The sequence below is a fragment of the Pyrenophora tritici-repentis genome, chromosome 5 (assembly GCF_003171515.1).
Source record: "Pyrenophora tritici-repentis strain M4 chromosome 5, whole genome shotgun sequence".
NCBI classification, from domain to species: Eukaryota; Fungi; Ascomycota; class Dothideomycetes; order Pleosporales; family Pleosporaceae; genus Pyrenophora; species Pyrenophora tritici-repentis.
This window is the reverse complement of record NC_089394.1, coordinates 2,036,330-2,061,143: the sequence shown is the minus strand read 5'-3', so window position 1 is coordinate 2,061,143 and position 24,814 is coordinate 2,036,330. Positions and strand designations below refer to the sequence as shown.

General features: G+C 51.9%; 11 protein-coding genes across 11 annotated transcripts; 8 read left to right on the top strand and 3 right to left on the bottom strand.

Moving 5' to 3' along the window:
* Window positions 1-88: 88 nt before the first annotated feature.
* Window positions 89-553, top strand: PtrM4_107720 (uncharacterized protein; the record flags this gene model as incomplete). The annotated part of the gene is made up of 1 exon (XM_001935981.2): window positions 89-553. One exon carries the CDS (start codon window positions 89-91, stop codon window positions 551-553), a length of 465 nt encoding a protein of 154 aa, XP_001936016.2.
* Window positions 554-1,250: 697 nt separating this feature from the next.
* PtrM4_107710 (uncharacterized protein) lies at window positions 1,251-1,592 on the bottom strand (the record flags this gene model as incomplete). Its single annotated transcript, XM_066107769.1, has 1 exon — window positions 1,251-1,592. The coding sequence occupies one exon, from the start codon at window positions 1,590-1,592 to the stop codon at window positions 1,251-1,253; it is 342 nt and encodes a 113-aa protein (XP_065962218.1).
* Window positions 1,593-2,767: 1,175 nt separating this feature from the next.
* PtrM4_107700 (FBOX domain containing protein) lies at window positions 2,768-4,277 on the top strand (the record flags this gene model as incomplete). Its single annotated transcript, XM_066107768.1, has 2 exons — window positions 2,768-2,866; window positions 2,919-4,277. 2 exons carry the CDS (start codon window positions 2,768-2,770, stop codon window positions 4,275-4,277), a joined length of 1,458 nt encoding a protein of 485 aa, XP_065962217.1.
* A 1,061-nt stretch (window positions 4,278-5,338) lies between these two features.
* Window positions 5,339-5,536, top strand: PtrM4_107690 (uncharacterized protein; the record flags this gene model as incomplete). The annotated part of the gene is made up of 2 exons (XM_066107767.1): window positions 5,339-5,462; window positions 5,517-5,536. 2 exons carry the CDS (start codon window positions 5,339-5,341, stop codon window positions 5,534-5,536), a joined length of 144 nt encoding a protein of 47 aa, XP_065962216.1.
* Window positions 5,537-5,671: 135 nt separating this feature from the next.
* On the top strand, window positions 5,672-8,815 carry PtrM4_107680 (Glyco-hydro-63 domain containing protein; the record flags this gene model as incomplete). Its single annotated transcript, XM_001935984.2, has 4 exons — window positions 5,672-5,775; window positions 5,826-5,925; window positions 5,976-8,305; window positions 8,356-8,815. 4 exons carry the CDS (start codon window positions 5,672-5,674, stop codon window positions 8,813-8,815), a joined length of 2,994 nt encoding a protein of 997 aa, XP_001936019.2.
* A 553-nt stretch (window positions 8,816-9,368) lies between these two features.
* PtrM4_107670 (uncharacterized protein) lies at window positions 9,369-10,646 on the top strand (the record flags this gene model as incomplete). The annotated part of the gene is made up of 4 exons (XM_001935985.2): window positions 9,369-9,391; window positions 9,915-10,078; window positions 10,132-10,225; window positions 10,268-10,646. 4 exons carry the CDS (start codon window positions 9,369-9,371, stop codon window positions 10,644-10,646), a joined length of 660 nt encoding a protein of 219 aa, XP_001936020.1.
* Window positions 10,647-12,484: 1,838 nt separating this feature from the next.
* On the top strand, window positions 12,485-13,429 carry PtrM4_107660 (Glyco-hydro-45 domain containing protein; the record flags this gene model as incomplete). The annotated part of the gene is made up of 3 exons (XM_001935986.2): window positions 12,485-12,952; window positions 13,011-13,192; window positions 13,246-13,429. The coding sequence occupies 3 exons, from the start codon at window positions 12,485-12,487 to the stop codon at window positions 13,427-13,429; spliced, it is 834 nt and encodes a 277-aa protein (XP_001936021.2).
* A 2,883-nt stretch (window positions 13,430-16,312) lies between these two features.
* On the bottom strand, window positions 16,313-17,823 carry PtrM4_107650 (uncharacterized protein; the record flags this gene model as incomplete). The annotated part of the gene is made up of 6 exons (XM_001935987.2): window positions 16,313-16,444; window positions 16,495-16,990; window positions 17,042-17,439; window positions 17,488-17,570; window positions 17,627-17,689; window positions 17,742-17,823. The coding sequence occupies 6 exons, from the start codon at window positions 17,821-17,823 to the stop codon at window positions 16,313-16,315; spliced, it is 1,254 nt and encodes a 417-aa protein (XP_001936022.2).
* A 2,964-nt stretch (window positions 17,824-20,787) lies between these two features.
* On the bottom strand, window positions 20,788-20,892 carry PtrM4_107640 (uncharacterized protein; the record flags this gene model as incomplete). Its single annotated transcript, XM_066107766.1, has 1 exon — window positions 20,788-20,892. One exon carries the CDS (start codon window positions 20,890-20,892, stop codon window positions 20,788-20,790), a length of 105 nt encoding a protein of 34 aa, XP_065962215.1.
* An 893-nt stretch (window positions 20,893-21,785) lies between these two features.
* Window positions 21,786-22,109, top strand: PtrM4_107630 (Herpes-BLLF1 multi-domain protein; the record flags this gene model as incomplete). The annotated part of the gene is made up of 2 exons (XM_001935988.2): window positions 21,786-21,923; window positions 21,984-22,109. The coding sequence occupies 2 exons, from the start codon at window positions 21,786-21,788 to the stop codon at window positions 22,107-22,109; spliced, it is 264 nt and encodes an 87-aa protein (XP_001936023.2).
* A 2,249-nt stretch (window positions 22,110-24,358) lies between these two features.
* On the top strand, window positions 24,359-24,607 carry PtrM4_107620 (uncharacterized protein; the record flags this gene model as incomplete). The annotated part of the gene is made up of 1 exon (XM_001935989.2): window positions 24,359-24,607. The coding sequence occupies one exon, from the start codon at window positions 24,359-24,361 to the stop codon at window positions 24,605-24,607; it is 249 nt and encodes an 82-aa protein (XP_001936024.2).
* Window positions 24,608-24,814: the final 207 nt, after the last annotated feature.

Here is a 24,814-nt window from a genome sequence, read left to right as displayed (position 1 = left end):
ACTAGTATCCAACCCTCCAACAATAAGGACATTCTTCCCTATCATTGAAACACCTCACTCCAACAACTCAGAGTGAGTGATCTTCAACATGCGATACTCATCTCTCTTCCCAACCCTCCTGGCCTTCCAACCATCTCTATGCGCGCCATCCCAACCACCGATAACCAACACCTCCACCCTGCCCACCCACTATGGCCTTCTCATCTTCCCTCACTACCAAGCCCTTGACATCTTCGGTCCAATGGACCTCCTAAACTCACTCTTCATGCTCTACAGCAATATGACCCAGACACCGCACCTTTCTGTCCTCAGCAAGACCATGGCACCAGTGACAAGCGCAATGATGACCGGTGGCTTTGGACAGGAAATTGTACCAACGACTACCTTTGCAGACTACCTAACAGGCCGTGAAAAAGACCAAGAGGGAGATTCAACAAGCAAAGGCGACATCGATGTCCTTGTCGTACCGGGCGGAGGCGGAACCCGCAGAGATATGAGTGCAGAAATTGACTTTGTCAAACTGACGTATCCAAAGGTAGGAAGGAAACTCTAACCCCAATCTCATGTCTCCACACCCACTAAAATCGCCTCAAGCTCAAATACATAATCTCCATCTGCACTGGCGCTACTATTCTTTCGCGCGCGGGCGTCATCGATGATAAACGCGCCACCACGAACAAGCGCAGTTGGGCGTGGGCAACATCTACAGGGCCGAATGTGACATGGGTACCGACAGCCCGCTGGGTTGAACATGGTAATGTGTTTACTAGTAGCGGGGTTTCCGCGGGTACAGATGCAATGTATGCCTTTGTGAGCCGCGTCTATGGAGAGGCGGTTGCAGAGTATATGAGTTTGAGTCTGGAGTATGAGAGAGTCGTGGATTGGCAGCATGACGATTTTGCGAGGGTATGGAATGTACCTGGTGCTACTTGATGTGAGTTGATGGAGATGTGTAGTAGCTAAGAACGGGCCTAGCTCGGGGTACGTAGTATCTTCACAAGACGCGAACGGACTATCAAGGATCTCGGTTGAATACTACTACTTCTTCCCGTAAAAACGGTATCATTACAACATATAGCTATAAGCTTGGCTGGAACCAAGGTTCAGGCTGATCGCATGGCTGTATTCAGCTTGAGCGGAAGACGCAGAGAGTGATACTCGATTAACTGAGAACAAGGTCCGAGTATCTCTGTTCCACTTAACCCTCCGTGGCAATGCTGCCAAAGCCATCGCATCTTCCTCCCTATTCTTTAGAGCTGAACTTCTTGGAAACTCGCTCCGTCTTCATCATCCTCAGCTGATGCCTGCCCTGGTTTGGATCTTTGTGGTAGACCTGCCTCCATGGCCTTCCCATCGCTTGGCTCAGGTTCCGAATCTTCGTCCTCGCTATCCCCTCGTTTTTCCTTTTCAGAATATGGCCTGTCATCCTCACTCCTCGCTTTCTGCTCGTCTGTCTGCTTCTTCGGCTCTACTGAGCTACTCCTCGAGCTCACATCGTCCTTTGGTGGTGGGGGAGGCGCTCCGCCGTTTGCATTGCGGTCATGCGTCAGGCGTTCAGGTGTGGGGGGTGTGACTTCGGTCCTTGGGCTCATCAGTGGACTTCTGGGTTGCTGCTGCTGCTGTGGTGGCTGCTGCTGGGACTGCTGAGGCGGTTGCTGGGACGCTCCGGGACCAACGTTCCGTAATCTGGGATCTGCATTCAAGTAGTAGCTCCTTACACCGACGATTCTGCCCTCTCTCTCGCATCCTATGACCCAGTCGGGTACCACGACAGGAATGTTGTTCTCCACTGCCTTCTCCCAAGACGGCCCTCTGCCTTCAGTGCACACAAAGTGTGTTGTATCGATGCGTACGTTATCCGAAATCTTAGCGCCGATTCGTTCTACAGATCGCTGCAGCGATTCTCGAAGTGAGGCGGGCATGTGGCCGGGTGTGATTGTGATACCAGACAGATCCGTCATCTTGTGCGTATGTACCTTCAGTTTCTCGCTGCTGAATGTGCCAGCACTGGTTTTAAGGACCAAGTGGAACTCGTATTCAGTGTCCACTGCCAGGCCGCTCAGCTTTGTGCTGTGTTGGTCGCTAGGCTTGGGTATTGTGCCCGCCTTGTTACCATTGCGATATAGCGTCAGGCTGCGGAGTTCGGCAGTCGCGATATCTATGGGCTCCCACTCGAGCACTACTGAGGTTTGTGTGGCATTGCGACATTTGAGAATGGGTGCTGAAGGCGTACGCTGGCCAAAGGTGCGGAAGATCTCAGACTGGAGCTCATGGAAGGCTTTCTGTGCGTCGGCTTCGGCTTTGTAGTTGCGTGCGACATCAATGTCTACCATAGACCCGGAAGATATATCTGGTGGAAGCAATATCGAGGGGAACTCAATCTGATTTCATGTCAGCCAAAGTGAATCACAAGCATGCGCCTGGGGTGTGTTGAGCGCTGGTGGGCATTGGAAGACTGACCAGACGCTTGTCTTCCGTCAGCAGCACGGCCACTCCGGCATCAACCTTGCCGACTGTGAGAGAGACGAGCATTTTGCGTGAGGAAGCGTGAGCGTGTTCAACTGTAGCGACGTGTTGCGTTCGGCTTGGCTGAGCTTCCGCGTACCTGAGCGAGCATCATTGGGGGAGGGGGACGGCCCGAAGATCTGCCGGAGAAGGCGCTAGCGGCTGTGGTACCTCTAGACGGGTACCTAGTAGTAGCTACGGTAACTAGGTACCTGGCTACCATTCTCCTCCACCTGAACCGTCCTTGGCCATCAACAACACCATGACGCGCAGCGCTGCGCAGACGGCAAAGCGTCGCCTGCAACGACAGACTAACCCCAGTTTCCATCTCGCACGACTGCCTCCGGAATTGCAGCTTCTCGTCTGACTCACTGCATCCTGCAGGGCAGGTACAGACAACTAATATGTACCAGGTCCTCAGCAAGTGCGACTTGACCTCAATCAGAAGGCTTTTGGAGGTCAGCTCGAGCCTCAGAAGCATGTTCCTCCGGTACCCAAAGACGACCATCCGGGACATGTTTGCAGACATGCCTTCGCCACTTGGCCATCTTCTACGCACTGTCTGGAAGTTCCACAGTAATGAAGACTACAAGCTCGATGCCGATTTGACTCTCCGTGTTCTGCACTCTAATAGCCTACACGAATGGGCAGCCACACTCCCGCAGAATACGTCGTCCATGGACAAACCATTGGAAAGCATCCGAACTCTGACAGCCGTCTATGAGGAAGTGACTCAAGCCGCTGAGTGTGTGGCCCAAGATATGGCCGATGCAACGGAAGCTATTGTGCATCCGCATGTGGTGACCAAACCCATTGTCATGTCCACGACCGAGCACACACGTATGCTATGCGCCCTTCTCCTGAACAAGATCTACTACTGGATCCGAAAAAAGTTCCCACATTTTGGTTGGACAGACGACCCCGAATTTGTAGCCAGCTTCATGAGAAACATTGAGCCATGGCAAGTTGAACAGGCCGCTAGCATCGACGAGTACTTGCCCGCAAGTCATGCAGTCGGCTCTCGGTCACTCACGTTCTACACAGCCATTAACGCTCCGTTGGACAAGTTGGATTGTTTCCATAATTCGAAGTACTATCAAAACCACCGGTTGGATTGGTTTCATGGGAGTGGCCCAAGCTTTACTTTAGCTGCTAGAACTCATTACAACGGCTATTCCACCAGTACCCTGTGGCCCTGGAGTGCGGTGACGAACAACGAATTGCCCTCATTAGACGTCTTGTCGTACACTCCACAGCTTCTCAGTCCTGGTTGGACACTGTACGCATCGACTGACGGAGACTCCATACCGAATCGGCGTCGCTACAGGGATCTGTCCTGGTATTTGGGCCTGATGCTCTGGGACGAGAGTCGGTTGGCGTCATGGAACATTATTGATGTGGACGACTTCAAAGCAGTTGTTGAATTGGGCGACGGCCTGGCGTCTGCCAATCTTGCCGACTTGAACCGCCTGATGCCGGTATACAGTAGCCCGCAACCCCCAGAGCACCTTGCTGGGTATAACAAGAGGAGAGAGACTTGCCAGATCATCAGGTGGACCCGTAGCAGTGTGCAAAGCTCGTTGGAGGAATTCTTGCAGGAAGAAACGGCGCCGGCACGCATCTTGGATGGTCGTCAGCCTGTGCCTGTCAAGTACATCAAAGCTGGACTTCAGTGCTACGAGTGCGGCCTGGAGGGCCATAATCACATTCGATGTGAGGAGGAGACATGGTCTGAGGCAGAGGAGGAGACAGGATCTAAGGCAGAGGAATAGCCGTGTACTTTTGGAAACGTTTCTTTCCATAGATTGATGTATATACCTACATAGGTACTGCAGATGTCGGTTGAGACGTTTCGTCAAGGAGGCATTTAGCAAGCCAACGGCAACCAAGGTTGACCAACGGCTTCATACCCAATGCACAGCTCATGATTTGCGATGACTTCTCTCTGTGACCATGTACAGGTATTGTTGCATAAGTGATGGTCATGTCACGTGAACTGGCGTTGGCCAAAACGCGAGATGCGATATGCAGCATCACCTGTCAACTGTCGTGCACCAGGGTGGGCGGGCAAGCAAGATAGGCCATAGTAACAAATGCCATGGGCCGAATAGATACATGTGCATATGCTACTTTGGCTAGTGGCCGGGGACCGTTGTCACGACTCCACACCCCAGGCAGAGCCTCGGACCCAGTTTGGAGGCTGGCCAGTACGATCGACGATAGGGCAGTGGAGAAGGGCCGACACTAACGTCGGTGACGCTGTTGCTTGTTCCCAAGGTTGGCGTCGCGGGGCAGCAAGCGCGCTCAACACTTTCGCGCACCGCTGAGAAAATGCTCTCGCCCGCAGCGCGACAAACGCGTGACGCTGCCAGTTCAAGCTTCTGGCCAATTTACTGCGGCTCGTCCGACATGGGACTGAAACTGGGAAGCCCGAGCCGTTATACTCGTCTTGGTTTAAGTCAATCGCTCTTGATAAGTCCCGCCATGCACGGTTGCCATGATGCATCGCGAGTTCCTGCAGCCATAGTTCGCGGGAGCCGACAGGTAGCTACAACCCACGGCACCCACACGACCAAAAAAAACTGGACGTCCCATCTCTTCTTTCATTATAAAACATCCTCACTGATCGTCCTTCTTCCATCTGTGCATACACATACACTACCCCGCCTGACTATTCTCTAACATCTTGGCTGCCCCAACTACCCCATTCTTTGCTCCATACTGCCTGCAGGGAACCTTTATCTCGACACCGCTCCTCGCGCCGTCAGCCAACACTCACTCCCTCCTTGTCTTGTAGCACGCCTCCGACACCACATCGGCTCACACAATCACAATGGTTCTCATTGAGAATCAGGAATACCTCTGCGAAGAGGAAAAGCGTCTCAAGCAAGACCGCGAACGCACCGCTTACTGGAAGCGATGGGGGCCCTACGTTGCCGAACGACAGTGGGCAACAGGTCAGTCTCCCTCTCCAAGCTTACTTCACATGGCTCAGGCTAACACACATACAGTTCGTGAAGATTACTCGTGAGCGTTCTTCCTGTCTGATATTGACATTGTGCCTTGCTAACAAACCTGTGCAGCCACGATGGAGATGCCTGGAGCCGTAAGTGGTCTTCATCATTGCCATTGACTCTGCTAATGGCCTTTAGATTTCACGCACGACATGGCACGGTCACGCGCCTTCCGCTGGGGCGAGGACGGCATTGCTGGCGTGTCCGACTCACACGGTTTCCAGAACATCGCCTTTGCTTTCTGGAATGAGAAGGAGTAGGCTTGCCCCTCAATGGCCACACTGAGACATGCTGACTTGTACGCAGTGACTTCTTGAAGGAGCGCTTGTTCGGTCTGTCGAATCCACAGGGCAACCACGGCGAGTCACTCAAGGAATGCCATTTCCATCTGGACAATACACCAACTGTATGTCATCGTCGGCTTCTGCTAAGCTTCACCGCTAACTCTAGCTGTAGCACTCGTACATGAAATTCCTCTACAAGCTGCCCCAGCGCAAGTTCCCCTACGAAGACCTCATCAAGACCAACGGAAAGCGAACACGGCTCGAGAAGGAGTACAACCTCGTCGATACTGGCGTCTTCGACGACGATCGGTACTGGGATATCTTCATTGAGACTGCTAAAGAGGCCGATGACCCAGAAGAGCTGTGCTTTCGAGTCACAGCCTACAATCGCGGACCAGAACCGGCTCCACTCCACATAGTGCCTCACTGTTGGTTCAGGAATACATGGGCATGGGGCCATGAAGATGCCAGTTTAAAGCCTTCCATCACAAAAGTTGGCCCAACGACTGCTCAATCAAAACACCACAAGCTCGGAGAACGCTACTTCCAGCTTTCGCCGTCTCCTGGCACAGGCCCAAGTGGCGACGATATCCAGCCAGAACTGCTTTTTACCGACAATGACACAAACTACAAGGCACTGTGGAAGGTTGAGAACAAGACTCCATATGTCAAGGACGCTTTCCATCGCCGCATCGTAGATGAGGAGATGGATGCTGTCAACCCCGACAACACTGGCACCAAATGTGCAGCCTGGTACGCTTTCGACGAGGGCGAGGGTGTCCAACCCGGCGAGTGCGCTGTAGTCCGCTTCCGCTTCTCACGCAAGAATGAGGGATACCTTGACGAAGAGCTCTTCGACGACATCATTGAGCAACGCCGTGCCGAGGCTGACGAATTCTACTACCGAATAAGCCCCCTCCCAATTGCCGACGATTTGCGCAACATCCAGCGTCAAGCCTTCTCTGGTATGATGTGGTGTAAACAATACTACCACTTTGTTTGGGACCAGTGGGCGAACGGTGACCCTGGTATGCCGCCACCTCCACCTGGCCGGAAGGCTATACGAAACAAAGAGTGGAAGCACATGTATTTGGATGACATCCTCTCCATGCCTGACTCCTGGGAATACCCCTTCTTTGCTGCTTGGGATAGCGCTTTCCACTGCATTACCCTTGCCATGATCGACCCCGACTTCGCCAAGAAGCAGCTTGACCTCTTCACGCGCGAGTGGTACATGCACCCCAACGGCCAGCTGCCAGCGTACGAATGGAACTTTGGCGATGTCAATCCTCCGGTACATGCCTGGTCGCTGTTCAGGGTGTTCAAGATTGAGCGCAAGATGTACGGGCGCGAGGACTTCGATTGCCTCGAGCGTGTTTTCCAAAAGCTGTTGTTGAACTTTACTTGGTGGGTCAACCGAAAAGATGCCGATGGAAAGAACATCTTCGAGGGCGGTTTCCTAGGTCTCGACAACATTGGTGTCTTCAACCGTTCGGATCCTTTGCCAACTGGTGGTGTCCTTGAGCAAGCTGACAGCACCGGTTGGATGGGGTTCTATTGCTTGAACATGCTGAACATTTGCCTTGAGCTTGCCAAGAGACGTCGCATCTACGAAGACATGGCTTCCAAGTTCTTCGAACACTTTCTCATGATCAGCGACGCCATGCAATTTCGCAGCGAGGGCGAGTCGAAGCCGCTGTGGAATGAGGAGGACGGCTTCTACTATGATGCCATCTCTTGGGGTGGACCATGGAGTCACCAGATGCCCGTTCGTTCTCTGGTAGGCCTCATTCCTCTATATTCGACCATGACGCTGGAGCCGGAAATCATGAACCGACTGCCCAGCTTCAAGAAGCGGGTGGAATGGTTCATTGCCAACCGTCCGGAGAAGTCGAAGCGCAACATCCATACACTATCGAAACGCGGTCAAGGAAACCGCATGCTCCTGTCACTCGTCAACGAAGACCGGCTGAAGCGGATTATGAAGAGAATGTTGGATGAGGATGAGTTCTTCGCTGACCACGGTATCCGATCGCTATCGAAATACCACAAGGATCATCCTTATTCCATGGATGTTAATGGTCAGAAGTACGAAGTCGCCTACCTCCCCGGTGACTCAGACAGTGGCCTCTTCGGTGGCAACAGCAATTGGCGAGGCCCCATCTGGCTTGCCGTGAACTTCTTGCTCATCGAATCTTGTCAGCGCTTCCACCTCTACTACGGTAACACCCTCAAGGTGGAATGCCCAACAGGCTCGGGCGACTACATGCATCTCGGTCACGTTGCAGAGGAAATCCAACATCGTCTCCAGCATTTGTTTGCTCGCGGTGATGACGGTAGAAGAGCCATCAACGACGGCAACGAGATGCTGGACTTTGATCCAAACTGGAAAGACTACATGTGGTATCACGAATTCTTCGACGGTGATACCGGCCGTGGTTTGGGAGCAACGCATCAGTGCGGCTGGACCGGTCTGATTGCAAAGATGATTCACGACACTGGGTAAGCTTGAAGACAATGATGCAAGGGAACCCTCGACTGACAATTTGTAGCATGACTTGCCGCCTCCCACAAACGCCTCGCACGCCAACAGGTGCTGCAGACCATTACTTCGACGATGTATTCACGGTCAAAGGTAAGGCAGCCAAGCGCCATACTCTCCGCCGGTCATCTACTAGCCGTAGTATCGGCTTCCGAAGTGACTATGGCGACAATTCGACCAACGGCGAAGAAGAGGAGAGTGGAAGCCCAATGAGGCGTAAGAACTCGGTCGGCATACTGGATCAAGAGGCCCTTGACCAAAAGTCAGCGATGGAAGACCGCCTCAATCACTACGTAAGCGGCCAGCTTCAACGTATCAAGACCGGCATGCAAGACTATGAGCCGGATGAGTTTGAGACCATGGCAGATGGCGCGTCGGATTCGAGGCCTCAGAATGGTCGTAGAAATGGTCGTGGTCGTGATCGGGACCATGGCGACTACTTTGAGCAGGACCCTTATTTCAGCAAGTGATTATGGATGGAAGCCTCTCTGCTATTACTGGTAAGTAGCAGCCCTAAGAAGTATTACCCTTAGACCTAGAGTAGACCTATGCAAAACAAGACTATATCATCCATTTCGTGCCTTTGATGCGAAATTTTGCTTGATATAATTGCCAAGATTAAGTTTGAACCAGTTTTCTCTGGTTAGATGATCAAGTCAAGTCGGCTCTAAAACAATACGGACAGGATGTGTTGCCCATCAGGCTAGCAGTATCACGTGTTAGCGTGGTTGAAGTCGGCGGGCAGCGGTGGCCCGATTATTTTGTTGCGGGGTCTAAACACGGTCCTTTCCGCACCTATCAACGTCATCAACACACAGCAGTGGACTACACTCCTGCACTCTTCAGTGTTGCTTCTTGGCCTCTTATTTGTTGTCGCTCGTCTCAAACAGTCGCTTTCTGGCCTTTTCGGCGGCAGGTTCGCGCATTCCATACCCCCCCTCACTATTGCCCTGCTAACCATTGGAATGCGCACCAGATAGTACACGACGCGGCAGATTGTATATACCCAGCGCGGTCGCAATCATGTCCAACTTCATCACAACAATGTTCGTCTCCTCGCCTACTAGTTTGTATCCTTCGTATCCTGCCAAACCGGAGCCTCTCCGGCCCATTTTTACTTTCGCCCAGAGCCAAAGCTGCATGAACTTGAAGATGGACATGGACAAACTAGACTTTCAAGAGCGGGGTATAGCGGGCAATGACATGGAACCGGGGTTGGTGAGGCCAGGCGAGGCATATCGGAGTCCCCTGCAAAGAATTGGGGAGGCTTTGCGAATGCCACGATCGGGCTTGGACTCACCGGCTATGACCCTCGCCTCTTCCTCTCAACCAGACCCACCAGACAGTCCGACGCGAGCAACACCGAACTACTCATACAAACTCCTTCCTGGTGGCGGCGTTTCTCTTGGGTTGGCAGAAACGGATAATCATGCAGCTTTGGGCTCGGGTCCGGATTGTCGCAAGTCAATAGACACGGGCAGCGTCATCAGTCCTGATACAAGAGCACATATACAGATCCCCCGCAACAAGGGGTACTTTACGGGCACAAGCTTACTGTCGTTTTTTTAGTAACCCGCGGACTCGCGCACCCTTCAAACCATCGAAAGGGAACCGAGGCACAAGCAGCTGGCAGCTCAAGCAGTATGCCGAGGCCACGCTTGGTAGCGGTAGCCTGAGGAAAGCCGTCAAGTTGCCCGAGGGTGAGGATAAGGATGAATGGCTTGCTGTAAACGGTATGAAAGCGCCGATGGGTGTGGAGAGAGGCGGGACTGACGCGCGACGGCAGTCGTCGACTTCTACAACCAGATTAACCTGCTTTACGGCTCCATTACTGAGTTCTGCTCGCCACAGAGCTGTCCAGAGATGAAGGCAACGGATGAGTATGTACGCTCACTCCTTTCAGACTGTTTCTAACGGTTCAGGTTTGAGTACCTCTGGCAAGACTCGGAAAACTACAAGAAGCCCACAAAGATGCCGGCACCGGAATACATCGAACATCTGATGGCATGGGTCCAGTCTAACGTTGACAATGAGGCCATGTTTCCTTCGCGCATCGGCGTTCCCTTTCCGAAGACGTTCGCGGCCCTCATCAGGAACATGTTCAAGCGACTATACCGTGTTTACGCGCACATCTATTGCCACCACTACCCCGTCATTATCGAGCTGGGCCTAGAACCACATCTCAATACTAGCTTCAAGCATTACGTGCTGTTTATTGATGAGCACGGTCTTGCCAGTGGAAGCAAGGATTTCTGGGGGCCATTGGGAGATTTGGTGGAGAGCATGCTGCGGAGTGACTGAACACCCCGGAGCGTGAGTTGATGAGATGAGTGCCTGATGTCAGAAAATGACTCGAAGCACTGGTAGCGGATGAATCCAAGTCGTAACGTGTGGGGTATTACACACACTCTGCATCCATTTGAAGGCGTTGAGGGGAATAGGGGTCTACCATATCCTGGGGCATAGTAAGAACATTTGCGTTTGTTAACGATGTATCAATAGTAATGACAGAACTAGCATGACACTTTATCCTGTTGTTTATCCCAGCCGCTGTCATACGGCAATACTTGCAGGATGCATTCCTCTCCCCACTCTACCAAGAAATAAGATTTACCCACAACCACCCCAATGTCTTCTGCTAGTATGGATGCAGCAAAACAGTAAGAACAAGTGGTCATGTGTTTGTGCATTTTGAGCTTGTCGGCCGTAGACTATTAGTAGAAACAAGGGTGGTATAGGCGCAGAATGGCCACTAGATGGGATACTATGGCCATGGTTTGGGCAATATAGCTTGGACAGAGCAGACAAAGGCATGTCGGTGAAGTACGGTGTGTTGTATGCATGTGATGTGATGAAGGGAGGAGAATGAGGGGGAGATGGATAATATGGCTGGTCAATAGAGGCAAGTAAGCTATGGATTAGTTGAAGATCAGGGCAGGAGGGAAGCCGTTGTGTGTGTGTGTGTGTTTGCGATGGGTGATGATTCAGCCGGTCGAGCTGTCTAGAGGCTTGGCAGAATGATGGGCGTTGTTTATAGAACGGCTGCACTCCACACAAGCAAGCATTTCGGGCCTTGTCCGATCGCACCTAGGAAATCGCTTTCGCATGTAAGCGGCATTAGCGAGAGGTTGTATAGGATAAACGCGCTATTATGCATCATTCTCAGTATGAAGCTGACGACTAACTCAGCCGGGCTACGTTTGATGTGCTCGTAGCTGGCACGGATGGAAAATATTGGAAACGTAAATTGGAAACACAGCCAATCGGATGTATTTTTAGGCGTCTGTCCAGCAGAAGCAATGGCGCGACGCAGCTGAACCTGCTGGGGTTGTAGGTGCTTGCGCATCGGGTTTCGACCGCATCAACCTTTTTCTAGCCTCGACGTGCTCCAAGCTCGTAAACTTCGGGGCTCTTTCGCAACTATTGCTTTGAAGGGTAGTAGATGGCCGCAGCAGTCGGAGCTTAGGTAGCTGGTTTAGCGGAGTGACAATAGCCGAGATTAGTCAGGAAGTCAGGCGGAGGGTGAGACATAGGCCAAAACCGTACCGTCTGTCACCAACAGCAACGTGGTGCATGCAACCCCAGTTTTCCGCGTCCGCTCGGGTTTCGCAAAACGGTGCGCTCCCAGACACGGTAATTCTCGGTATTATCGGTTTTCATTTAGGCATACCGGGCGCGCAGGCTCCGCGATTGCCGAATTGCGGGGATGACAACGCTGTGCTGGGAATTGTGGGGGGGGGGGGGAAGTTGACCACCACCACGCGCCGAGTACAGGGGGCTCAATTATCAGGTAACGGTCAGACGGTGCAAGTTGAGGCGGGTTGCTCGTTAGCTCCGAAGACGCGTGCAAGTGTGACAGCGGCACTCTGGCCTCTAAGCTGCCACTACTCGGGGACCCCGTTTCAGTATCCAAGCTCCGCCGATCCCTGCACGGTGCACAGCGTTATGGTTCATGTTCTCGGCCTGGTGGCATCAAAAGCAGTTTAATTTCTCCTTGTGGCCGGACTAAGAGGACCCCTCTTTCTTGCTATCCTTCAAATACTACTTGTAGCACCTCGACATCACTTTCTCCGGTGATTGAAACATGCTATAATCCTGTCCACACATACCACCTCCAGAACTCCCCCTCCCCCCACACTATGATGATGTCGCAACATCTTCGCAACATCGCCCTTTCCCTGGAACTCTTCGCCCTTCTCACCCAAGCCGCGTTTCTCAACTACACTGGAGAAGCAATCACAACACGGTATTGGGATTGCTGTAAGCCCTCGTGCGGGTGGAACGGAAAGGCCGATTTTTCAAGTCCTGTCGAGTCATGTACGGCCGATGACAAGCCCACCGATGCTGCTTCTGGTACCGGATGTAACGGAGGCACTGCATTTTCATGCTCTGGTCAACAGCCATGGGCTATCAACGACACCGTGGCTTATGGCTTTGCTGGCGCCTTTATCGAACCATCTCTCACACATGGCGGCATTGAGGATGCCTGGTGTTGCGCGTGCTATCAGTTGACATTTACGAGTGAGCCTTTGATTGGGAAAAGCATGATTGTCCAAGCCTCCAATACCGCCTACGATGTGACGGCTACCAACCGCTTCTCACTTGCAGTAAGTTCCCCCCTTAAAAACACAAAGCCCATGTGGTTGCAAAAGCTGAGTCTCTCAGATTCCTGGTGGCAACACAACATCAACAAATGCATGCGCCAAGCAGTATGGCGTAGACCAATCCGTCTTCGGACAAAACATGGAAGGTATCCGCTCCCTTGACGACTGTGAAAACCTACCCGAGAACCTGAGAGCTGGATGCCAGTTCCGATTTGATTGGTTCAAAGATGCATCATACCCAAGGTACCCTATATTCCGATGCCAGTTATATAGACATATGGACTAATGTCACACAGCGCAAACTTCAAACGCGTCGTCTGTCCTGCAGAAATTACAGCCAAAACAGGCTGCATCCGTAATGACGATCAAGTGCTTGCCCGTGGCGGTCAAGTCTCGGCCGCCCAGAGCCTCACATCCCCATCCAGCACTTCTACTATGGCTTTGTTCGCCGCCATAATACTAGGCCTAATATCGATATAGCATCACTGACGGCGCTGCGCGTCATGTTTTCCGAACACCGCTCAAGATACGTCACGTTCTTTCTATTTTCTGGTCGTTTCTCCACACCTCGGAGCTGGGATTGCGCCCCTCGTCAGATGACGAAGCACACCAGCCATTTTTCATGCATGGATACCTTACCAATAAAACATGGGCATTTGAAGAAATACAGCATGTCGCGATCCCAGAGGCACGCGCGGTAATATCTCCGCGACAGATTTAGAACCGGAGTCGCCGGCCATGGCTGTTATGACTGCTACACCCCCTATTTCCCACCACGATAGTCTTGTCGCCACTGGAGTGGGGCACTACTAGTTATGTATCTTGTCACCATCGGATTTTGCATATGGAACTTGATGGCGTTTTTTGTTTCTCTTTTCGCTGATGTGGCGTCTGTTATGCGAATATCCACCTTTGACTTTGGTTGAATAATGAACAAACTTACGACAATCGCTTGGCTTTGTGTACCTATGGATGACGTGAGAGGGATAGTAGATGATAATTGGAGGATAATCAGATAATTGTGGTAAGACCGACGCATACCATGTCGGTCGGTCGTATAGACCAGTAATAGAGACCTTAGCATGTTGAAACATTGGACAGTCTTTGTGAGAAGCTGTCAAAGAGACAAAAACATCACAACTACGTGTACAGGCCCCATGACCATTCTCACTTGGGTGCAAGGGGTGGAAGCTCATCAAGCTCCTTTGATCAATGCCCGGCAATTCCCCATCCCCTATCACGATATAGGCACACATGCACAAGCACTCGACTGACATCACACGACGTGCTCGGAATCCACTCACATCCTTCCCAAGTACCGGCGTGAGAAAAAAAACCTGCTGGGCAGGCTCTTTGCCACTTCGCTCTGTTGAGAGATTATCCATATGAGCCGAGGACGACTAGCGTTGCGTATAATAAATTGGAAAAATTGGGCTGTGTTAAGCCTCTTTTAGGTATGCCTAACGGAGTTTCCACGGAACGAATTACTGCAATGAGCGAATGATATGGCCGCCTGTGCCACCCCGCTTCTCTCCCTTGGGCCAGATAATCGCGTGTGTCAAGGCGGCATGCGTGTGTGGTGGCTTTGTGGGCGTGTGCGTTGATGGAGCGGACCGTGGAGATTGGCGGTTGCGCATCCACGCGTGGCCTGCCTGTCTGTCTCTATCTGGCCCTCCTCGCTTAGATCTCTCTGCATGCACAAGTTGCCGTTCGACCATGTTACCGTGATCCTTCGCCCGATAGAGAGCGGGCATTACCGATCATGTAGGTTGGTATTGCTTTACTCCCAGCTCTGTCGCCAAAGAAATTCGCAATTCCTTGGAGCATCGAAGGTTTCGGCCTTGGTTATCAGGCAAAGGCCAAAAAAAAGTAAATCTTTCTTGCATTTCACATGTCAAGGCAGAGAGATACAATGCAAGGCGGACACGAGACAAGCACGGCGAGACATTGATTCCACTGCTGGCCTCTTCCCAGTTCCTTTTTCTTCCTTGCGGCCTTATTATCGTTACACCATTCGCAGCACCGAGTTCATGGCGCAGCTCGGCCGGCCGTGCGAACACGAGGAACAGAAACACTCGATCCACATAACCTCCGTTATGTCATTTTGCTAAGCACACATTGTCTGGGATTGCCATAGCAGCCTCTCGGTCGTACCTTACGTAGACAGGTTCATGCGAACAAGGACACCTCCTGGGGCTATGGTGCCTAGCGATGGCATCGTGCGAGCGCCATCCTTGGAACTGGAGCGTTACGTGGAGAAAGTACGGCTTCAGCTTGATGATGGTGACGCAAACTACTGAAAGAAAGCAAGTAGGCTATGTATGTGGTACAAGTGAGGAAAACACCACAAGTCATGGCATTGAACACCTGATCTGACTTGCGCGCGCGTTTTATTACACATAAAAGCCTACTTTTGTCTGTCTCTACTCACCTTCCTTTTCGCAACCTCTGGCGCCGAAACCTAGCACACGAGTTGAAGCAAAGGAAGCGTGATCACCAATACCAGTAACCACCCCTGCATTGCGCGAACAGGCGGCCAAAGAAAAGCAGCGACAGCGAACGGGTCGGAACAGGTGCTGCGCGTGGTTAAAGTGCAGTGGGCAGCGTAGCGCCCAAGCGGGCAAACTGCACCCCAGATCGTTTCGCATACTTGCAAGCGGGGGGGATACCTGCTCCAGTCGCGCTATCCATGGCCGCACCCCTGCGGGACCGCCGGGCCTGAGCGCCGCGTGGGTGTGGTTGGGCGGGGAGGACGACGGAAAGTGGCTTTTGTTGCTGCGGATGTAAGAGATTGAGTTGGTTGAGACGGTAGGATGTAGGATAACTTGGAGGTTGGGAAGAGGCCCCGCGACGGGTGGATACCACGTCTGTGGACTTGGGTTGTTGCTGCTGCGGCTGTATGAAGTTACGATGAGTTGCAGGTCGGATGCCTGGGGAGCAGAAGGGGCTTACAAATGGCCCAAGTACCAGATTACGGACTGCCGACATATGCCTTCTGCGCGTGCCCGTTGCGTGCGTGCCTTTGCTTGGTCCGAGTGCGTTCGTCTTGGCTGGTTCAGGTCCGACAATGGGGATTGACACCGGTAGTTGGGTAGACAACAAGGCGATGGAGGTCGCGTCTGGATACGAGGTCATCAAAGTACGTCGTGTTAGATACGGCACGTTATGGTATACCCTTTGCGGAACCCGTGAATTAGTATAGAAGTGATCAACATCAGTCTGTAGCACATGACGAAGACGATCAAGTCATCCGTCGCAGCCAGAGAAGCACAGAGTTCTGAAGGGTCATAAGAATTTCATTTAGCATTATCTACTTTATTTCGGCATCATCTTAACCGTGGGTATGGATATATCGCCTCATCTTCAAGATCCTCGATCCCCCGTAACCTGAGCGGCGTCAACGGTGTGATCGGGCTCAGTGTTGTCCCTGAATACCGCCTCGGGCTCAGCGGCGGACTTTCCAAGTCCATACTCTTCCACTTTACTTCCGCGTTCCTGTCCTCCACCAGCGTCGGCGCAGATCCCAGACTGCCCACGCTGCGCACCGTCTCCAACATGTCGCCCTTCTCGCATGAATTGGCCTGCTCATACCGGTCCAAGCTGTTTTTCCGCGACCGGGGAAAGTACGATCGTTTCTGCGGGGTAGCAATCCGGGCAGGGTATTCATGCTTGATGTCGACCTTTCCATGCGAGGCCAGGCTACTCGAGAAGTCATCTTGTATGCAAGGGAATAGCTTCTGGACCACGCGCGCCCTCTTCTTATATCGGCTAGCTTCCGAGGCACTCTTTGCATCCCACTCTTTCCAGTTTTCCTGAGCCTCAGGGGACTCACGCTCCAGGGGCGTTGATTTGGTTCGAAAGTCGAAGATCCACCGGGTGACGAGGCCGCGCAGGATGGGAATATTGGCCACGATGATGGCCACGTTGTTCTCGATGTGATTGATGCAGTAGTCGATTGGGTAGGTCCAGTCGGGCTTGAAGAGAGTGAAGAGGCGGTCCCGGTATGATAGGTAGATTTTGGCACCACCAATGGCAGTAACACTGTATAAGAGTTAGCCGGTTCAAATGCCGCGATTCCTTGAAGCTACTTACGCGAGACTGCAAGTGAAGACTGCCAGTACCACCAATCGAGATCGCAGACGAGCGCTCATCATTCTCCGGACGATGATGAAGGGAATGGGAAGGATCAAGAGGTCGGTGAACAAGTTTGCGCAGGTAACCCAAATCAACATTTCGCCCATCTTGTGTCGACCCATGCAGTGCAGTCCACCAAACGTCCTCGGTTTCCAGGTGTTACCGGTCAGTGGTGGGCAGATGAAGATGTAGAGGCACCATGGGATCAAGGCGCTCCCGACAGTAAAGATGAGAATGGCGTAGAGTAATCGCTTCAGCCACTCAATGACTGAACCAGCTCGGAGGAGGAGAAGGATGATGGAAGCTTTGACAAGAGGTAATATAGGAATGTTCAGGAGATTGAATGCCATGACAACCTGGGCACTGTTAGCATCTCAACTGGACTACTCAGAGACTATACATACTGCATAGTATTCGTCATAGTTGGGTTCAATCTCATTAGGTGGCACCTCCCAGATATGTACACCGACATGCCACATTTTGACATCTATGTGGCGTTAGTAGAGTGATCATGGTGGGTGTGATACTCGAAAGAAGACTCACGTTTGTATGAAGGCCCTATGAGAGCTATGGATAAAAGTAACGGAAGGATAATGAGCCAGTCATCTATCAGAGTCTGTCAGTTGTACATTCTCCAACAGTAGTATGGGCAACATACCCCAGCTCAAGCGCAAGTTCAGCTTCCGCCGTGTGTATACCCTGAGAATGACGAAGATGGAAGCCAGAAGAGGTGTGCCCATGATGACGCCCAGGCACGTGAGTTGAAGTGGATAGGTAGGCATATCGACGACGACCTACTGTCAATACAGGAAGTAAATCGCGAAAACCACATCTCGCGACGCTTAAGGGTGGGCAATTGTCATATAAACCCCAGGCCAGGCCAAGTGCATCCACCCTTGCCTATCCTTGCACGCCCAGTTGCAGGCACCTCCGGGCTTTCACGCGTCCCCCGCAATTGGCACTTCCTGCATATTAAAACTTCCAGCCCGAATTAAACACACGGTCCTTCTATTTGCCCCGCGGGCGTCTTCTTCCGTAGGTACACACGTGCTTCTATTGCAAACTCGGACGTGCTATACGCTCTAATACGCTTCAATCTACTATACATACACCCACCTCTTCGAGTGTTGGCCTTCACGGTGAAGATCGGCTCGTAAACGCATGGTGCGACGGACACGACAGCGTATCTCCCACCCACCATGGTTGACGTTTGTCTTACACGACATGCACGCCACGGAAGGCCGGAACCCGACGGCTTCGAGAATCTGTAGCCTGACGGTACATGTGTGGGCTTTTTTTCGTGGTTGGGATCTGCGAGTGTCAGAAACGCGAGAAGTGGGTTTCCTCGGTGTTGTGCAGGGCTGCGTGAGCGCAACGCCAGCGCTAACTAGTACGGAGGGCTTGGTGTCACAGTCTTTTCCCGGATCCTGGACCGATCACAGCGCGTTCGTCTCGAGTCTGTCCAGTAACTGTTCCCGGCTGTCTGCAAATCTGGGGCCGCCGCTTAAAAGCTGTAGTCCAATAGTTTGACAATTCGCGAAGCAGCTGACGATATGCTTTGTACATTTCGCAACCTGGCCGCCGGCAGAGGCGCACCTCCACAGCCCGCGTTGGTTCATGTGGATGCGTGGAAATTTCAGGAGCTTAGACCATGTTCAACAGGTATCACGATCCGTTCCGGTGACGTTTCGAGAAGAACACCCTGAGTAACGCGTGCTCCAATGTAACGGAGCGCGAGACTCGGACAAACGCCGTTTCAGAGAGTCGCACTGGCCGTCTTTGTAAGAGTCAGTCGAGACCGTCTTTGTCTATTGATCTGATCATTCACTAGTTCTTCGGCTGTCGTTCTGCAACGAACCAGATCAGACCAAATGCCGACGGTCTGTGCGTTTGTATATTAAATCGTCCGCACCAAGGCCGCTGGCCAGACAGCTCAGCTTGTCCTCGTGAGTCCTCGTGAGGTCATCGGATGGTGGGGTAATCCGTTGTCACATTATGCTGTTCATCTAAAGTCTAGAAATTTGAGTGGTGGACATAGTATACTTTTTGTAGCACCCGCACAAGTCCAGGTGGTTGTCCGGAAGCCTAGGCACGCAGCTATCACCGCTTTCACCACGCATTGCGCATTCAATACGTATCCCGATCCGTCAAGGTACACTCAAAAAAGCAGCATATCATTCTCCATCGGATGAGAGTCTCGATTGGTTCGAAAAGAATGGTTCGCACGAGTCTGGAACCCGTACCTGCTAGCGTAACGGTGTCCCAATTTGACATGTGCCTTTAATCTTCTTTCTTTTTCAACCCTCATGTCATGTCTCATCTTACGCAGGACACAGGAGCTAGAATCGATCGCGAGGAACTCGAAGAAGCTATGATATCATCTCCACAACACGGACCTGTTTTGTTTCTTTACCCCATCGCGATGCCCGTGTCGAAACAAGGATGAATGTTGCATCGAGCTGAGGCTCCTCAGGCCTAATCAGGATGCAATTCCCGTCAAGGACTTCATTGACACTTGCCGGAAATCAGGAGCTGCGAGCTTACGTGGAGGGAGGTACGTGGAGATGACGAAGCACGTCTGTCGTAATTCTCAGGTATTGCCATAACTCGCTGCTGCTCTAACAAACTTCCAATGTATTGCTGCTTGCCCAGTAAGCAGTCAAAGTCTGGTGGTTTCATGGGTCAAAGATGTTTCCCGTAATACAGACAGAAAGTATAGGCCAGCATTGAGCCCCTGAAAACATCAACGGCTCGACCACACTCGTGGTGCCATCGGATATACATCCCTTTCTTATGTTCTTACTCGAGGGAGCCTTCCCGTCGCATATGACGCAAACATGTACACCAGCAGCCGAACCCATGCCTGCTCCGCCCAAAACAGCATTACCGACCCTCAAGGGTATTTTGCCTTTCTGGGTTGCGATAATGTAGAGTTGCGACCGCACATGTGCCCGAGGCGACGTGGTCACCCAGTCTGTCTTAAGCTCGCCCTTGTTCTCCAGTAACCCCCATGACCTGTCCTTCCACTCCATCTCTTCCCGATCGTGCATATGCGCCGTTGTCATCGCGATACCAGCTGCCGTTCCAGTAGAACACCGTGACCAGATATCTTGAGTGTACTTGCGACCAACGTCTCATAGTCAACTGGCCTGTTGCGGTAGCGCGCTGCAACAATCGTATGTGAGAATTGAAGGGTTGAAAGAAGAGAGGACATGGTCGAAGCGCAGGTAACGTGGAGGTAAAGGATCGTCCGCGCACATGGTTGGCCTTCGGTATGCGTTGAGTGTGAGAAGAGAGAAGCTATTGTCTCTCCTTTCCAGGACGTCTCGGAGGACTCAAAATTCAAGAAGTTGAAACAAGCTACAGGCAGATCTTCTGCGCTCTGGGGTAGTTTGCTAAGCAAGTGTATGCTTCGGCAACCGTAGTGTGGTCGAAGAGATAGACAAGTTTGGAATAGGTTATGGGAGTTTGCGAAAAGAGAACACATTGCCCGAGGCAGAGATGAGAAGATCGCTCGTGATTGTCTTGCTTTAAGATAGGCAAAACACTTACACTCGTATCAGTACCAAAACACGATTTGACTGCCTTATTGCAGCTTTAGCTGCATATTATGATACTATATTACCTAGGTATACGCACCCAGTTTCAACTACACATGAAAGAGTACCGACCACAAGCATCAAAGCTGGCCCACATCTATCATTTTAGTCCAAACATTGACCGCGATTGCTGAGCTCCTGTTGCCCTGTATATTTGGTGTTGATGGTGCGTGCCGCTAGGGTTGTGATAGTGCGTGTAGAGTTGATCATAGGCGTATAATTGAAGATGGTATGTCTGAGTAGTGTTCTAGTACGGCCGTAAATGTTTTGCCTTGGGATCAGACATATCCCACATCTTCATTAAAGGGTTCGCCTTACTCCGAGCGCGCGTTGAAATTCCCTGCGATCTTCAACCAATTACATAAAATCGAGCGAGTGAGCTGGCATTTCGCGGCATGTACCTAGGTTCTTGAGACCACAAAGGCTCGGCAAAAAGAAGCTAACCCGACGACGTTGTTTCGCCCATAAGCACTTACCACGGAATGAGGCTGTGTAACAACGACACTCGAGACATGCGAAAGAGGATTAAAATCTCATAGGCCATGAAGCCAGGATATCGGTGTGCACTTAATTAGCCAAGCATAGGTAGAGAGGCTGGGTAGTACAGGAGACTTCCGGCGGTTGGCATGGAATCGGGCGAAAGACCTCCGTAACAAAGAGGTAGGGACCTTTTGATGGTTGGGCAAATCCCGTGAGGATGCAGTGATTTCCAATGAGGTTCTTGTGGATGCTCCTCCGATGGATGCTCCGGCGGACTTGGGGTACCTTGCCGTATTAGCGGTGCCGGTGTCGACATGTCCTCCAGGGCAACAGCCTCATTCATAAGCAGACAGGATCCTAGTCTAGTTCGGAATCTCAGTGCAGGATTCAGGGCCGTAGGTGAATTCTTACAGGATTTTGCGGACATACCGCGCGTCTCGTGCAAAGCCCCATGACGTCACCCCAACCACCGAGCCATAAATGCACCAGGAGCGACGGACTGTACCCCGAGCTCACATTACGTTAGCCATCACAGATTAAGCTTTCATGGTACTGGCCAGCATCACCTGTCATCGCGAAGCATACAAACAACTCGAAATACGGTCCAGAAACCAACCTACATTATGCCTATTGGCCAGCAAGAAAGCGGCGTCACGTCTGGCGTGAAGTTTGTCACATCCACTGTAGGAAATACAGTCGGAGGAGTCACCAACACCCTTGGAGGTGTTGTTGGCGCACTTGGAAGAGGCGTTGGTGAGGCGGTAATTTAGGCTGCACTGACTGGATATGAGGCATTACTGACTTTAGACCCGTTTGCTTAGGTCGAAGGCGCTACGGGCAGTGCTGGCCGGCCAGTCGCTAGGGGCGTTTCTGATGTGGCCACGAGCATTGAGAAAGGCGCAAACGATGTAGCGGGAGGGGTCAAACGAGCTGGCGAGGGAAAGTAAATGGAAGGCTGACTTGTGAAGAAGGGGGAGGAGTGGTACTGCAGAAGTCAAGGATTCTACCATATTGATCCACCATGATTGCTTGCTATATCTGAAAGATGAAAAGAATATTTTAATAGACACAAATGTTTTCATCTGGTGTAGCATTGGCGCTCAATCGGGCGGTGCATTTCTTGCCGCATACCCGTGTCTGTCACTGAATACCTCTGACCAGTGTACAGGCCTGACATGAGCAGCATTGGAGTCTGCGCGTTGCCTGAGCGATGCGCAGTGGCTTTCTACGTCGTTCAACTTGGATGCATCTCCAGAATACGTCGCTCATCTCGGATGTCTCAAACCGAGGTACGCATTGCGTAGCGCAGTTTCCTGACATTCCACACAGGGTGCGCGGAGCAAACGTCGTCCGATGTTGACCGGGCGGCTCTGCTTTGTTTTGGTACCAGCCTAATGTAGAGCGAAGATGATAACAGAGTCCCTGGACCGACTAAATCATCGGCTGGCGTGTCACTATTCCGCGGATCAACCAAAGGGTCTATCGCGGCATCGTGATCGCCTAGGCCGAATAACCTCACCAACACTGGCACGGTTCACTGATGCGCCTGTTGCCATGCTCATCCTACATATGCGTGCCGGTAAAGGGCATGAGCTTTGCGGGGTCAGATGATGATCGGATTTCGTCACATCTTCGGAGCCTCCCAGTCACACTGACCGCTCGAACGGCTACAATAGGAATGACTATTGACGATTCGTTGTCCAGTCAATGCAGCAGTCTAGCGCCAAAGATGTCGCGGCATAAAATACCCGTCTCGAAGAGTGAATCTATAATGACGTCAGTCATATCTCTGGCATGCGCATCGCACGTCGTAAAAGCCATCAACAACACGTTTGCATACACACAACCTTCTGGGCCAGGCATTCTCTGATGTTTCAAATTACCATGTTTCTATGACACCGTTTTCATACAAATTCGACACGTCTTACTCAACAATGCGGCCAGGGAGTGCTAGGGTCTGCCGCGGGGCAAATGTGCTGTGCTGCAAGCGGCACAATATCGATATGCAACCACATAGCCAGCATGCCAGCGGCCCCAAGCCGTCCTAAGCGTTCCCAAGCAATGGTTCCACTGAGGGACGCTGAGTCGGGCGGCTGAAGTCGACTGTAGAAGGCGAAAGCCACATGTACCCCACAAGTTTTACACTAGTGCACGTAAGCGTCGTGCCGAATTGGGATCGGATCTTTGACATCACTCGCGCATTTGTGGCCTCAAGACCAATCCCATCAACCCACATCCTAGCGCTTTGCCTCTCAATAGTCAAATTCAGCGAGCTACTTCCTCACCATAGACCACCCTGCAGTCGAATTGCGTGTCGACGAATGAGGCCCACAGAAGTCTTCAAGAAGGACCACGCCACACTCGCCGAGAATGGTTGAAGGAACGCACACATATTGCCCCAAGTGAGACGCTAGGATAAGCCGGGAGCGATCTTCTCTTCCCGCTGATACCGAGTTTCGGTTCAGCAACTCTGTCTTGGATGTTGCATGCAGCGGAAAGAGCTCAACATGCCGCATTTGCCATTAGAAAGCATCCATCGAGGCTAATGATGGCTATGATGACGGCGACTAGGATACCAATTGAAGAGGTTGGAGACACTACTTTCCCACTGTTTACGCAATTGCAACAGCTGCGTGCGGAACAGAGGGCTGGGAACGAGACAATTTTAGACAAGAGGCGGGAAGGTCTTTGTTCACGCGAATTCCCAAGCATGTGGGGAACTAAAGGAGGGGTCGGATGAACCGGTTGCCCAATTACAAGCCGCATGGCTCGGCCGCGTTCATGTTGCGGCACGAGTGAGCACTCTCCAGCCATCTTTTCCTGCAGTCAGAAGCGTCAACGCTAAACGGTTGTAGAGCTGCTTTAACACGCGGAGTAGATCCATGGGCTTGGCTCGAGCGTTGAGGCTTTTCTCCATGTCCGATCTGCAGTGTCAGTGCTCGATGAGGTAGCTTGAACGAACTAGACATAGGACTCAGGGCGTTGGTATATAGCTGTCTCATTCTCCCGTCAATTCTGCCATCATTATCTCACACTTTCGTTGTCGTGGTTACTCGCATCGTCAACACTCTTCGATCATATATCAAGTGGCTGATACCTCGTTCATCAGTCTACTCCGCGTCGTTACTTCACTCTCGCTGTCAAGTACGCTCTATACATTAATACCGTCCGGATCACCTCGACCAAGCTTCTTAAAATGAAGTCCTTCGTCGTCCTCGGCCTTGCTGCCGCTGTTACTGCCATCCCACAGGCCTCCTCCGGGTCTCAGTGCGCCTCTTCTGCGCCCAGTACCTTCGCCATCACTACTGTCAATGCCACCAAAACTGCTACCAAGCGTAGCTTGGAGAGGCGTCAGCTTGATGGCACACTCAAGATCTCACTCAAGGACGGCAAGTTGACCGACCAGGCTGGCCGCACTGGTTACATCGCTGGCAACTACCAGTAAGTTATCACTACATCGAATCGTTTAGCGAGTGGATGTTAACACCTTAATAGATTCCAGTTTGACTCTCCTGTCCAGGCGAATGCCAAGGAGACTGAGGGCTTTGGTCTCTGCAGCAACGGCTCCATGTCCCTTATGGGCTCCACCGTCTTCTACCAGTGTCTGTCTGGTGACTTCTACAACCTGTACAGCCAGTCGACCGGTGCTCAG